Below are 13,439 nucleotides of genomic sequence, written 5' to 3' on the forward strand. Positions count from 1 at the left end.
ACTCAGCAGCGCGTCGACCCGGCCGCTCAGACGCCGTCCGACCCGCAGCCCTGCGCCGCTGCGGCCAGTCGAGCCCGGCTAACTTTGAAGGGGGAAAACTGAGTAGCCGGGCTGGAGGGAGGGGGCTCGGGGCCGCGCGGCGCTCCCTCGGCCCCCCGGAGCCCCCGGGTCCCCCGCGAGCCCCCGCCCGGTCCGCCGCAACCTCAGCATTGGAGCCGGCGCGGGTGTCCCCCCCGCGCCGCCGGGCCGCCCTGGGCGAGACTCCTCCGGCGGCCTCCGGGGCCCCGGGGCGCGCGCAACAGGCGGCCCGAGTCGGCGGGAAGCTGGAGCGCCGGCGGCGTCGGCCTCGGAGGGGTGTGGAGAGGCGAGGCCAGGCAGAGCCCCGCGCAGCCATGGAGTCGCTCCTGCTGCCGGTGCTGCTGCTGTTGGCTGTACTGTGGACACAGGCGGCCGCCCTCATTAACCTCAAGTACTCGGTAGAAGAGGAGCAGCGCGCCGGGACGGTGATCGCCAACGTGGCCAAGGACGCGCGCGAGGCGGGCTTTGCACTGGACCCACGGCAGGCCTCTGCCTTTCGTGTGGTGTCCAACTCCGCTCCGCACCTGGTGGACATCAACCCCAGCTCGGGCCTGTTGGTCACCAAGCAGAAGATCGACCGTGACCTGTTGTGCCGCCAGAGCCCCAAGTGCATCATCTCGCTTGAGGTCATGTCCAGCTCAATGGAGATCTGCGTGATTAAGGTGGAGATCAAGGACCTGAATGACAACGCGCCCAGCTTCCCGGCGGCACAGATTGAGCTGGAGATCTCAGAGGCGGCCAGCCCTGGGACGCGCATCCCGCTGGACAGCGCCTATGACCCGGACTCGGGCAGCTTCGGCGTGCAGACGTACGAGCTCACGCCTAACGAGCTATTTGGCCTGGAGATCAAGACGCGCGGCGACGGCTCGCGCTTTGCAGAACTCGTGGTGGAGAAGAGTCTGGACCGGGAGACGCAGTCGCACTACAGCTTTCGCATCACTGCACTCGACGGCGGCGACCCGCCGCACCTGGGCACTGTTGGCCTCAGCATCAAGGTGACCGACTCCAATGACAACAACCCTGTGTTTGGCGAGTCCACCTATTTAGTGACCGTGCCAGAGAACTCACCTCCCAACACGCCTGTCATCCGTCTCAACGCCAGTGACCCAGACGAAGGCACCAATGGCCAGGTGGTCTACTCCTTCTATGGCTACGTCAACGACCGCACTCGAGAACTCTTCCAGATCGACCCGCACAGCGGCCTGGTCACGGTCACTGGTGCCCTAGACTATGAAGAGGGCCATGTGTACGAACTGGATGTGCAGGCCAAGGACTTGGGGCCCAACTCCATCCCGGCACACTGCAAGGTCACCGTCAGCGTTCTGGACACCAATGACAACCCGCCGGTCATCAACCTGCTGTCGGTCAACAGCGAGCTGGTGGAGGTGAGCGAGAGCGCCCCACCGGGCTACGTGATTGCACTGGTGCGGGTGTCTGATCGAGACTCCGGCCTCAATGGGCGCGTGCAGTGCCGTTTGCTGGGCAACGTGCCCTTTCGGCTGCAGGAGTATGAAAGCTTCTCCACTATCCTGGTGGACGGACGGCTGGACCGCGAGCAGCACGACCAGTACAATCTCACGATCCAGGCGCGCGACGGCGGCGTGCCCATGCTGCAGAGCTCCAAGTCCTTTACCGTGCGCATCACCGACGAGAACGACAACCACCCGCACTTCTCCAAGCCCTACTACCAGGTCATTGTGCAGGAGAACAACACTCCCGGTGCCTATCTGCTCTCTGTGTCGGCCCGAGACCCCGACCTGGGTCTCAATGGCAGTGTTTCCTACCAGATCGTGCCGTCGCAGGTGCGGGACATGCCTGTCTTCACCTATGTCTCCATCAACCCCAACTCGGGTGACATCTATGCGCTGCGATCCTTCAACCACGAGCAGACCAAGGCATTTGAATTCAAGGTGCTGGCCAAGGACGGCGGCCTGCCCTCGCTGCAGAGCAACTCCACTGTTCGGGTCATCATCCTCGACGTCAATGACAATACCCCAGTCATCACCGCCCCACCCCTGATCAACGGCACCGCTGAAGTCTACATACCCCGCAACTCGGGCATAGGCTACCTGGTGACCGTTGTCAAAGCAGACGACTACGATGAGGGCGAGAATGGCCGGGTCACCTATGACATGACAGAGGGCGACCGCGGCTTCTTTGAAATAGACCAGGTCAATGGCGAGGTCAGAACCACTCGCACCTTCAGCGAGAGCTCCAAAGCTTCCTACGAGCTTATTGTGGTGGCCCACGACCATGGCAAGACGTCTCTCTCCGCCTCTGCGCTCGTCCTAATCTACCTATCCCCTGCTCTCGACGCCCAAGAGTCGATGGGTTCGGTGAACTTGTCCTTGATTTTCATTATCGCCCTGGGCTCCATTGCTGGCATCCTCTTTGTCACTATGATCTTTGTGGCGATCAAGTGCAAGAGAGACAACAAAGAAATCCGGACCTACAACTGCAGGTAGAGCCAACTTTTCTTTCTTTCCTTCTTTGTCTTGGGTGAATAATGTGTATCTGTGTCTCTGTGTGAAAACCCCAGTGCTTTTGTTTCCTATTTAAATACATGCACCCTACTTACAGCGCTTCTTTTTGGAGGGAGGGGGGAGTTTATGTCAGCCCAAGTTGATCAATTCTTTTGAACTGACAGTTTTCTGGAAGACAATCATTTACTGTTCGAATGGATTCTGTCACATAATGATGATGAGCAGAATAGCAATTATCATTTTAAAATTTGCACAGCTGTCTCCATGAAGTTATGGCAGAATAAAATTAATATGAGAGAGAGAGAAAGATTGATTGATTTTTAGCAGAACCTTGAAGTACCACAACTTGATTTGGGGGCTGTAGTGTTTTGGGGACAGGTACTGAAAGGAAAGGGAGTACTGGCAGCTGCCCTGTCCTGTTGTAGAGAGAACCTCTGAAGAAAGCCTGTGAGTGGGAGTCTAAGGTAGGAAACAAAGTTGGGGGAAGAGAGAACAGAAGTGTGTGGGGAAGCAGGCGATTAGAGTTTTTTAGTGTGTTCTTGGCTTATTTTGTATCCAGTCCCCAAACATCTGGCTATGTGAAGTGAAATTCTACTAGTCATCTATATGTTTTCAAATATCTGGTTATTGGGTAGAGACCAAACATCCCAATGAGGAACAGGACTTTTGCATCCAGATGTTTCACTAAAAGTAGCAATCTTCTGGAGTTGATGGTTCTTTCCTCTAATGTGGAACTCTGCTGTGGCCCTAAGAGCTGGTCCTTACCAGTGGATGTCACTATGGGCTGTGGTGTTACAGTTTCCCTTGAAATGTGTGCAGAATATGTGTGTGGTATGCCTGAGAGAGAGGGAGGTGGGGGAAGGAGGGAGGGAGGGAGGGAGATAGAGAGAGAGAGAGAGAGGGAGGGAGGGGGAATAGAAATGTGGAAACTGAAATGACACGTAGTAATTTTTTTAGAAAAAGATTTCCTGATAAGCACTTTGGAGGGTCTTACTGAAGCCCTTCCTTACAATATCCAATTTAGGATAATACATGTAATTTTTTTTTCAGCAGTGTCTCATTGAAACGGTTGAAAAAAAAAGTTGTTTCTTTAGTTTGCTGAAAATGAATGATGCTGCTATTTCCAACCAAGGTGTGTGTGTGCTTTCAACACACCTACACATCCAGTGTGTCTTTTGTGCCATCTGTGCTTGCATGTTAATCAGTCAAAATATGTTCCTGTAGGTCCAATTTGTATTTGACATCAACTGAAATGCACACTTCTGTGAATCAGAGCCCCCTGAATATGTAACAGCCATGCAATTATTGTTTCCCTTTTACTATTCTCTGCGTTACACAAGTTAGTAGACAAATGCTAACCACACATGAATATCAATCAGGTGCCATAAAAGAGCAGCTGCAATGCCTCATAAATGCTTTAATCCTGTTGCTAGTGAAATGGCCATGACTTTTCTTTCCTTCAGCTCCGAGTCATTTCAGATGGGAGAAATGGAAATTAATATTACTCTTACCTTTGAAACCTGTGACTGCCAGTGGCATTTTTTATAGGAGAAAAATGAGGAGTCTATAAAATTTTATTTATATGGAGATAATGATAGAGGGGACTCTTAAGCCATTTCCTCAGCATAAAGTAAATGCATAAGACCCTTTCCTTGATGAAAAGAAATCAGGTTGAAATAAAGATATTGAAGGCTTTGCCACCTCTTGGTGATGTATGACTCAAAGTGAGAGCTCTTTCTGAGAGCTTGCCAGGGAGATCATTAAACAGGGAGGAGAGCATTTGAAATGAAAAGAAAAAAAAACAAAAAAAGTGAATCTCAGTGCTCTCCAACTTCACTCATATGTGTATTTTGTAAAGAGCTCTGTTTCCTGCGCTGGTTTGGGATTAATGAAGTACAGTTTAATTAAATAATTGCTCGATACAGAAAGGGCTGTGCAATGAATGCCTCAGCTGAATAATTGGACGGGGCATTGCCAAACTTACCCATCGTGGGTAAACAAAATGATTAGAACTTCTCATTGATTCTAAACGATTAGAAAAGAAAATCAACCCCAGTCCTGGGGTCTTTGGGATTTTATCTGCTCCCAAGCCCCAATAGCATCAGCTTGCCCTCACTGCAAGTCTGCCTGAGCACAGAGAGAAAGGGTGAGGGGAAGGCAACTGCTCAGCTCTAGGAAGATCCCTGGGACATAGCAAGAATGTGCCTCTGGAGATAGGCAATCTCCTGGTCTGATCACTTTTTAGAAACCTAAAGTTTAAGAGCTTGTCTTTCCGTGTATTAAGCAGAGGTTTCTTGTTCTCAGCCTCTGCAGAGCCTCTTCCTGAAATGCATTCATTTATGATACTTGAGAGATGATCTGCACTTGCTGTTTGAATTGGGCTCCCTTTTTGTATTCAGACAATTAGCTTTGTCGAGGGAGAATACAGGCACAGTCTTTCCCTTGTAAAGATCAACCTGTATTATTTATTAACCCTATTGTTTTGCTGATTATTGCTCAGAAATGGAATTTCCAGACAATAAGCTGAATCATTGTGTGCAAAGTAATAAATGACTTTGAGAATCTGGCTACATTTAAATGTATTTCTTTTGACAAGTCTCTTAATGCTTGGTGTCTTTGGTGCGCGTTGCTGGGTCTGTGTCAGTGTTAATTAAATTGAGCTCTTTATGTTCCAGCACAGCTGCTTGTAGGTACACCTGAATGGAGAGGGATGCTGAATGCACTAACCTTTAAATTCCTTTGCAGTAATTGTTTAACCATCATTTGTCTCCTCGGCTGTTTTAAAAAAGGACAAAACAGCAAGTGTCTGCATTGCATCTTGGTTTCTCCCATTAGCTAGGAGCAAGACAAAAAGGCTGAGGAGAAAGTGAGCCTAAGGGGAAAGAGGTAAAAAGTCTTTTCCCCTCGTTCAAATGGGTTTGGCTATCAGATTTCCTGAGGAGAGGTGGGGGGTGGGGTGGGGAGTAGAAGGGAGCAGGGCTAGGGCAGTGGGAACGAGGGTGTGGAGGAGAGGAGCTGAGAATTTGTCAAAGGACAGGGTCTGATTTGCTCCCGTTCAAAATCGATCAGTTCAATCACCAAGGAACCTGATTGAGGGTGTTCGTCACATGGCAATTGCTTGGAGGAACTGGAAAGGGGATTAGTTTTTATTTCTTTCTATCTCCTCTTCTGTTAAATTAGAACTAGCTTCTTATTTCACCCAGGAGTTCCTTTGGCTTCCAGAAAAGCTCCCGATTTGAGCATTTTCATGCTTTCTCTCCCATAGGCTCAACTTTCCCCGTCCCCACACCCTTGTTAAATGGTCACTCACAATGAGGAATTCCAAATCTAAAGTATAGAAACTTTGGGGAGGGGTAGTGGGAGGTTACTATGTTTAATATAAAAACTTTACAGCCCTCAGCTTGGTTTCACACGTAGAAAGCACAGGGAGAAACCTGATGATGTAATGCACCAGAATAAGAAGCTGGAGCGGAGATGGGGTGCAACCCTCTGGGGTGCTTAATGTTTATTAATCGATGCGTGGTTTGGGAGGGCGTTAGCGATACATGCTGCCTTTTCTGTCACATAGAATCGCTGAGTACTCCTATGGGCATCAAAAGAAATCAAGCAAGAAGAAAAAAATCAATAAGAATGACATCCGCCTGGTACCCCGGGATGTGGAGGAGACAGACAAGATGAACGTTGTCAGTTGCTCCTCCCTGACCTCGTCCCTCAACTATTTCGACTACCACCAGCAGACCCTTCCTCTGGGCTGCCGCCGCTCTGAGAGCACTTTCTTGAATGTGGAGAACCAGAATACCCGCAATACCAGCGCCAACCACATCTACCATCACTCTTTCAACAGCCAGGGCCCCCAGCAACCAGACCTGATCATCAACGGTGTGCCTCTGCCCGAGGTGAGTGCAGCTAAGCGGCTCTGTGAGGTCCTCCGAGGCCTCTTTCCCATGCTGCTCGCTGGACCCCATCAGCCTCTATGGTGGCACATTCCCTGGCAGGGGTGGGAGAACTTCTCTGCCTAAGCCCATTTCCAAAGTCAGGGTTTGCTACCAGTGCTTCTTGGGGCAGAGGGTAACCCAACATATTGAGCCTTTGTAGGGGTGGATGTTGGGAGTAGGAGCTCAAGGTCTGAGCCTTTGAAATACCTATATGGTATTTTGGCGTAATATGAATTGTACCACCTGTTGCAAATACAGTACGCTTGCCAGCCTGTTGTACCAGTACAACAGTTAAAGTGGCTAGGAATCAACAAGTAGTCTTAAAGATAGATGAGCCCTAGAATGCTCGGGGGCCAGTTTCCTAGTGTGAGAGTGATTCAGCCTTCTGAAGCCCCCTTTTGCTTTTTCTTTGGTCATATACGTGCTTTGCTGAGAATATGGATGGGCCGGTTAAAGGGAGGCAAACAAAAATATAAAAAAGCCACATTGCTGTTTCTTAATAGTTCTTATGGTGACATTTGACAAATGAGGAGGTTGAAACTGTCACTAATAATGAAAATTTCAGGAATTAACTATGTATTTGAGTTAGCTCTGTTTCTCTTTACCAGGAATGAATGTTTTCAAATGGAAGCATTTTTTTTTTTTAGACACTACGTGGTCCGGTGTTTGCTGTCTATTGAAATTTTTCAGGGTAGTAGGGTAGTAACATGGATGATGGTAGGTTGGTGGCTGGGTGGAAGGCTATAAATAACAGCTCTTAAGTTAATTTCATTTTTCCTTGAATTGCTTAAGTCCCTCTTTGGTTGGAAATTTAATGCACTGGGAGGCATATGCCCTCTTCCAGGCCACTAATGAAAGGAATACTACATACTTGGAGAGCACTTCACAACCTTTGTCTTCTTTGATCCTTACAGTCAGGTATCTTAATAGGTTGCCCTTCAGTAGATGATGAAAGGAGGTCCAGAGATGCTAAGGGACTTGTTCAGACTCACTGGGCAGGGATATCAAGAGAGAGAGAGAGGAAGGACTAGATTGCAGGGCTCTATAACTCTGGCGAGTGCTGTTTCAGTGACACTTCCCTGCCTCAGAAATAATTCAGCCTAACATACCTGGGCTGGGATGCATATAAAATGGCCTGATAGTATTTATATCAATTTCATAGGGCAAAGGGTTTTAGGATCACTTTTATCGACTGCTCCTCCTAGTTCCTGAAAAATATTTCTCATCAGAATTAATGGGGCCAAAAAGCAGTGCTTTTCCTTAGAAACTGATGATTTTCTTCTAGCAACAGAGACACCAATATTGTCAATCTATAAGTAAGGATTTATTGAAAATCCAGTATTATGCTAGGTAGGCTCCGTTATAATTATGAATGTCAGTGGATACTACTAGGGACTAGACCATAGACTTTCTGGAGGACTACTCATGGACCACCAAGAGTTCAACAACGGAGAGGGAGAGGTAGTGCTATGTAGTGGAATCAGATAGACCATGATTTTGAATCTGGGGGACATGTCTTGCTATGGTATCCCTCTGAATCTCTGTTTCCTCATCTACAAAATGGGTACATCTGTCATGCAAGGTTGGTCCAAGGAATAATATGGCATTATGTAATGTAAGGAGACTGACACATAGGTACCCCCTGAATCGTAGGTCTCTTCACCAGACAATAATTGAAGAGTGACTATTGTAATGGCCTGCATACCTGAGCGTAACTCCCTAGGCACTTATAACCAAAGAGGAATTTAGGCTGGTTCTGTATAGAGAAGATCTACAAAGTGGTGCGGTTACCGTATTCATACTGGACTTTTAAATAATGGAGGTAAAAAATGCCAAGGTTTTGGGTTAGGTGCTGACTGCTGCTGCCAGTGGAGATGGACAAAAGAATTGAATCCTGAGGGCTTGGTGACTATGCAATCAATTCAAAGTAGTAGAGAAACATAAGCCCTGGTGTCTATGGGATGCTTTGAGGGGGCAAGAGATATATGACTATATCTGCATGGTTTACTTGAGATATTGGTGTTCTTTCTGAGATTCTCCTGTGGACAAAATTAAACAAAGTATTGCTTCAGTTATTTAGAAAAGCCATTGAAAGTCTGAATTCTGATCCTATCTCTGACTCACAAAGCAAGATACTCTCTTATTTAACAAAGTCATGCAGACCTAGCGTCTAGGGCTAGTCAGGGCCAAGACAGCATATATTAGGTATGGTGAGGTTGTGTATTTCTAACATGCAGTCCCGGAGAGTTCAACTGACAAACCCATTCAGAAGGAGAGAGACCCACTCACAGCAGAGCATGAATCAGGCCATTTAAACCTGCATCTGTCACAAAGTCCTGCATGGAGAAAATGACACTTCTTTTCTTCCCATACCAGAGGCCCTTGAACATGGACTAGGTAGAATACTTAGGTACAGTGAAATCTGTAGAGGTGTAGGGATGATTGATTCATACATTCAACTAATATTTGTTGTGTGTCTATTCTTTGTAAGGTTCTGTTGTAGGCTCTGGTGTTAGAGAAATGAAAAAGATGTCCTCTGATCTCAAAGAATGCACATTCTAGTGAGGGAGATAAGCAAATAGGTGATTTGCGGTATGGAGTGATAGATGCTACTATCAGGTACAATGGGATAGTCTCCATTACTAGGATAATAATATCATAATGTATTTCCCACCTTTTCTTTATATTTTTCCTAATTAATTAATTGATCCATCTAAGAAACCAACAATTGTTAAGCAATTATAGCACAGAGTGTTAAGTGCTACCATGTGATACATATAAGATTCTGTGGAAATTTCTGTATTAAATCTTATTATGTCATGTACATTTTTCTCTATATTATTTCATTAAACCATTTTTTATTCATTAACTCAACCCAGGAGCATTTATTGCACACTTAGAACGTGCCAGACACTGTATAACTTGCCAAGGATACAAAAATAAAACACTTGATCCTTGACCCCAGGGAGCTTACGGGGAGACAGACAAGTAAATAGGTCATTTCAGTTCAGGAGAACATGTCTTTACTGAGCACATATTACATTCTTACTCACCAGACTGGGACCAAAGGTCACTACGCATTAGGTTCCTTTGCTGGGCTACCTTGTGGACAAACTCACTCCCTTCATTAGCTGCAGCGTCGGTTACAGGGCTTACTGGCAATGGCATTACAGAGGAGTGAGAATTGCTTCCCTCACAGCGCTGCATCACACTTTAAAGTTTATCACCATGGCATTAAATCAAATCACTAAACATTGTTTGAGTGTCCACTGTGTGCTCAGCTGTGTGGCAGGTACCATGGGGATCCCAAATAAATATAAGATGTAGCATCTGCCTTCAGAGTTCATAGTTTGGTTGGGGAGCTAAGATCACCCACATGATTTCCCTGTAGGCAACACAGAAGGGTTTCTAACCTCCAGTCACTTTGCAGCCTGCTTAGTACTCTCCTGCTACTCCTTCCCTGGCAGCGCAGCCATCATTTATATGTAGATTTACTGTTGAGCTCTCAAGTTTGGTGCTGATGTGAGGGTAACTTTTGCATCAGTGTGCAGACCTAGCCACATTTGAATATTGTTGGCTCTAGAAACTGAAGGGAACGTGACTTTAAAGGCAGTTAGGTAGGAAAAGGCAAAGGGAATGGAGCACTGAAACATTCAATATTAAAAAACTCAAATTAAAAAATGCCTCACCAAAGAGACTGGATGTTTGGCCATTTCACCCCTCCTGAAGGCAGGAAGAGGTCCCACCCAAGTCTCTATTAATTACCAGCAGAAGAAATGAGTTGCATTGGAACTCAGCCTTTAGAATTATGGAGACCATCTTGCCTGGAATTCTTTTTTTGTTTGTTTTTTTTTGCGGTACGCGGGCCTCTCACTGTTGTGGCCTCTCCCATTGTGGAGCACAGGCTCCGGACGCGCAGGCTCAGTGGCCATGGCTCACGGGCCTAGCCGCTCCGCGGCACGTGGGATCTTCCCAGACCAGGGCACGAACCCGTGTCCCCTGCATCGGCAGGTGGACTCTCAACCACTGCGCCACTAGGGAAGCCCTTGCCTGGAATTCTTTGTCTTCATTTACCTGTCCTCTGATGTTGGTCAGGAGGTCAGCTGTGTGGATTTTGTGGTTTTGTACACAAATTTGATGAGGGAACGTGGAGGATGCTTTTGCTGTTTACAGAAGACTTTTGTAGGATTAGTGATGTCAAGTATCTCTTAAATATTTTAAATTGAAGGTGAGATTTGCATTCTTTGGCATCCTGGTTTATTTAGTCCATAGATTTAGTGTATATGTAAGTGAATGTGTGTGTGTGTGTGTGCACATGCATATGGGTGTATGGGGTGGGGGGATAGTGAAGAGAGGGGAAAGGAGGTTGAAAAAATAGATAATGGAGAAGAAAGTAAGTAGTTTTGCCAGTTTGCTAAGATTTTTCTAAACTTAGTCCAGATTTTTTTATTATTATTATTTTTTCGATACACGGGCCTCTCACTGTTGTGGCCTCTCCCATTGCGGAGCGCAGGCTCCGGACGCGCAGGCTCAGCGGCCATGGCTCACGGGTCCAGCCGCTCCGCGGCATGTGGGATCTTCCCGGACCGGGGCACGAACCCATGTCCCCTGCATGGGCAGGCGGACTCTCTATCACTGCGCCACCAGGGAAGCCCTAGTCCAGTTTTTTTAGAGCCTCCTCAGTACGGCAAATAATTTTTCTTCCAATCTTATGGAATGGTGGCATGCCTTCTGGGTGTCTCTGTATGCTACAAAGTATTACTACTTTGTACATCAGCATTCCTGCATTACCCTTTTTGTCACCCAGGCCATGGTCATTGTTGAAGGAAGAAAATGAAACTCATTTCTTCTGCTGGTAATGGAGACTTGGGTGGGACCTCTCCCTGCCTTCAGGAGGGGTGAAATGGCCAAACATCCAGTCTCTTTGGTGAGATATTTTTAATTTGAGTTTTTAAATATTGAATGTTTCAGAGCTGACAATTCTAAGAGAGTGATAGTGGGCAAGAGCTTCCAGAATTCTAGTCATAGGGTGCATAGGGATTTAATTTTGGTTTCAGACTCCATCTTGAGCTCTCTCTTTTTATTTTTCCTTCTTTCACTAGCAAACTGTAACATCTTTGATATAAGACATCCTCAGGGTGTGTGCGTGGTCTGCTATGGTCACTCACGGAGCAGTTTCATAAGTAGCAGCGCGGTAGCAGTGGATGAGTTTGCAGGACAAGGATGTATGTGGCAGACCAAATTGAATGCTTCCAATTATCCTACTGAAAGTCTCAGTGCGTGTTATCTTAGTGCAAATAATGAAACTAAAGCATCAGTTACGCTTTGAAGAAAAATAAGAAAGAAATAGCATGCTTTGGTCCCTAAAAAGAGTTTTAAAAGTTAGGGATTTGCAGTGATCTGAGTGAAACTCTGAGCTAAGGAGCTAGAAAAGCAGCCACAAACCTATCAGGTGTCAGGTTCAGAAGTCACTAGAAAATTAATAGGTACAATGAGGCTGGTTAGGATAGCAAGGTAATGACACAAATCACCCCCTCCAATTAAAACAAACCAACAAACGCTTCAGGAAGCAATTTTATTGTAATTTCCTTGTTTTGACAGGGTCTTGGAACCATCTGAGTCTTATCCCTAAGGGTCAAAAGTACCCCTCAGGCTTCAGAGGGAAGCAATGCAAAACAGTGCAGCCCACATATTTTCAAGGCTCACTCCAGTTTTCTTAAAAATCAAAGGCTCCACTTTTATTGAGAGACAGTCTAGGGCCACCCATTGCCTACATTGCATCTTATTGGCCCGTTTCACATCTAGTCTAAGCAGTGCGTTTCCCATGGGGATCCGCTTGCAAGATGTGTTCCAGAATAAACTGTTCCTCTGTCATCTCCATGCAACTGCTGCAGAACTGAGTTAGTTTACATTAGTATTTGCTAATTTATTATTATCATTCCTTATTGGCAATTAACTGGTTACCTTAGAGATCACCTCTCTCCCCATACACCTTCACTAAAGTTGAGCTCAGCCAGAGAGCTTGCTAATGATCCTGAGATTTCTCTCCCTAGGGGACTGGAGGCAGGACATTTTCCATAGAGGATTCTGAGCCTTTGGAATTCCTCTTATCAGAGGACCACTTGCTTTGGGTCCCAGTCACCCTACCTGGTTTTTCTCTGTCAGTCAGATTTATAAAGTGGGAGGAGCTGCAGACCTCTCCTCCCCTAACCTTGCCCTAGTCTTTGCTGTGGCTTTGGTATACCATGCCCTGAGGCTGAAGCAGTAGGGTTGGGGGATTTCTTGCTCGGAATTGGAAGACTGAAAGAGGATGAAGTCACCTCCTGGCAAAGCTGGAGTCTTTCAATTATGGTGCTGCAGTGGATCTGAGGCGTCTGCTTGGAGTTTGAGATGTTGACCCCTCTGCATGTGTATCTCAGCTTCTAGTGCTTAGGGGAGGCCAAGCTTGGCTGGATCAAGTGTCTCAGATGTGGGTAAATGAAGCCATTTGTACAAAAGGCCTGTGTATAAGAGGCGGGAGGCTGGCTCTGGAGCAGCCATTTTCCCCCACTGAGAGGAGGCTTGATTTCTTGATGTGTGACTGGCTGGCCTTTAATGTGAGCCTCATTTACTTCGAACAATTGATAGGCTTGAAGTGAAAAGTCCCAGAGGATCAGTTGTTTGTAGAGGGAAATGCTCTTCAAGTTACATTTCCTCTTTGGCTGTTGTGTAGTTAGGAGTGGTTTTTGTGTGGGCTGCATGGTGAGGGTCACTCTGCTTCCAGTGGGTGTACCCAGGCTGCTAGTGCCTTCGTATGTCCCCCCAGAAAACCAGGAGGAAAGTACTGCAGCCTGAAACTGGATAACAGCTCTGCCAGCTCTAGGAACTTGGGGTCCCATGAGGAAATCTCATTTGCCATCATTCAGCAGCATTCAGGATACTGGTTAGGACCACACGGCGCCAC

The 13,439-nt window shown here is 46.9% G+C and overlaps 1 protein-coding gene across 2 annotated transcripts in view; it reads left to right on the top strand.

Annotated features, from left to right (window-relative positions):
- Positions 1-392: 392 nt before the first annotated feature.
- PCDH19 (protocadherin 19) overlaps positions 393-13,439 on the top strand; it is a 108,216-nt gene continuing 95,169 nt past the window's right edge. For both annotated transcript variants that reach the window (XM_060001837.1, XM_060001838.1), the window contains exons 1-2: positions 393-2,539; positions 6,130-6,457. In XM_060001837.1, coding sequence (XP_059857820.1) covers positions 393-2,539; positions 6,130-6,457 — 2,475 coding nt within the window. The remainder of the gene's footprint in view (positions 2,540-6,129; positions 6,458-13,439) is intronic.

This window comes from Delphinus delphis, chromosome X, assembly GCF_949987515.2.
Source record: "Delphinus delphis chromosome X, mDelDel1.2, whole genome shotgun sequence".
Lineage (NCBI taxonomy): Eukaryota > Metazoa > Chordata > Mammalia > Artiodactyla > Delphinidae > Delphinus > Delphinus delphis.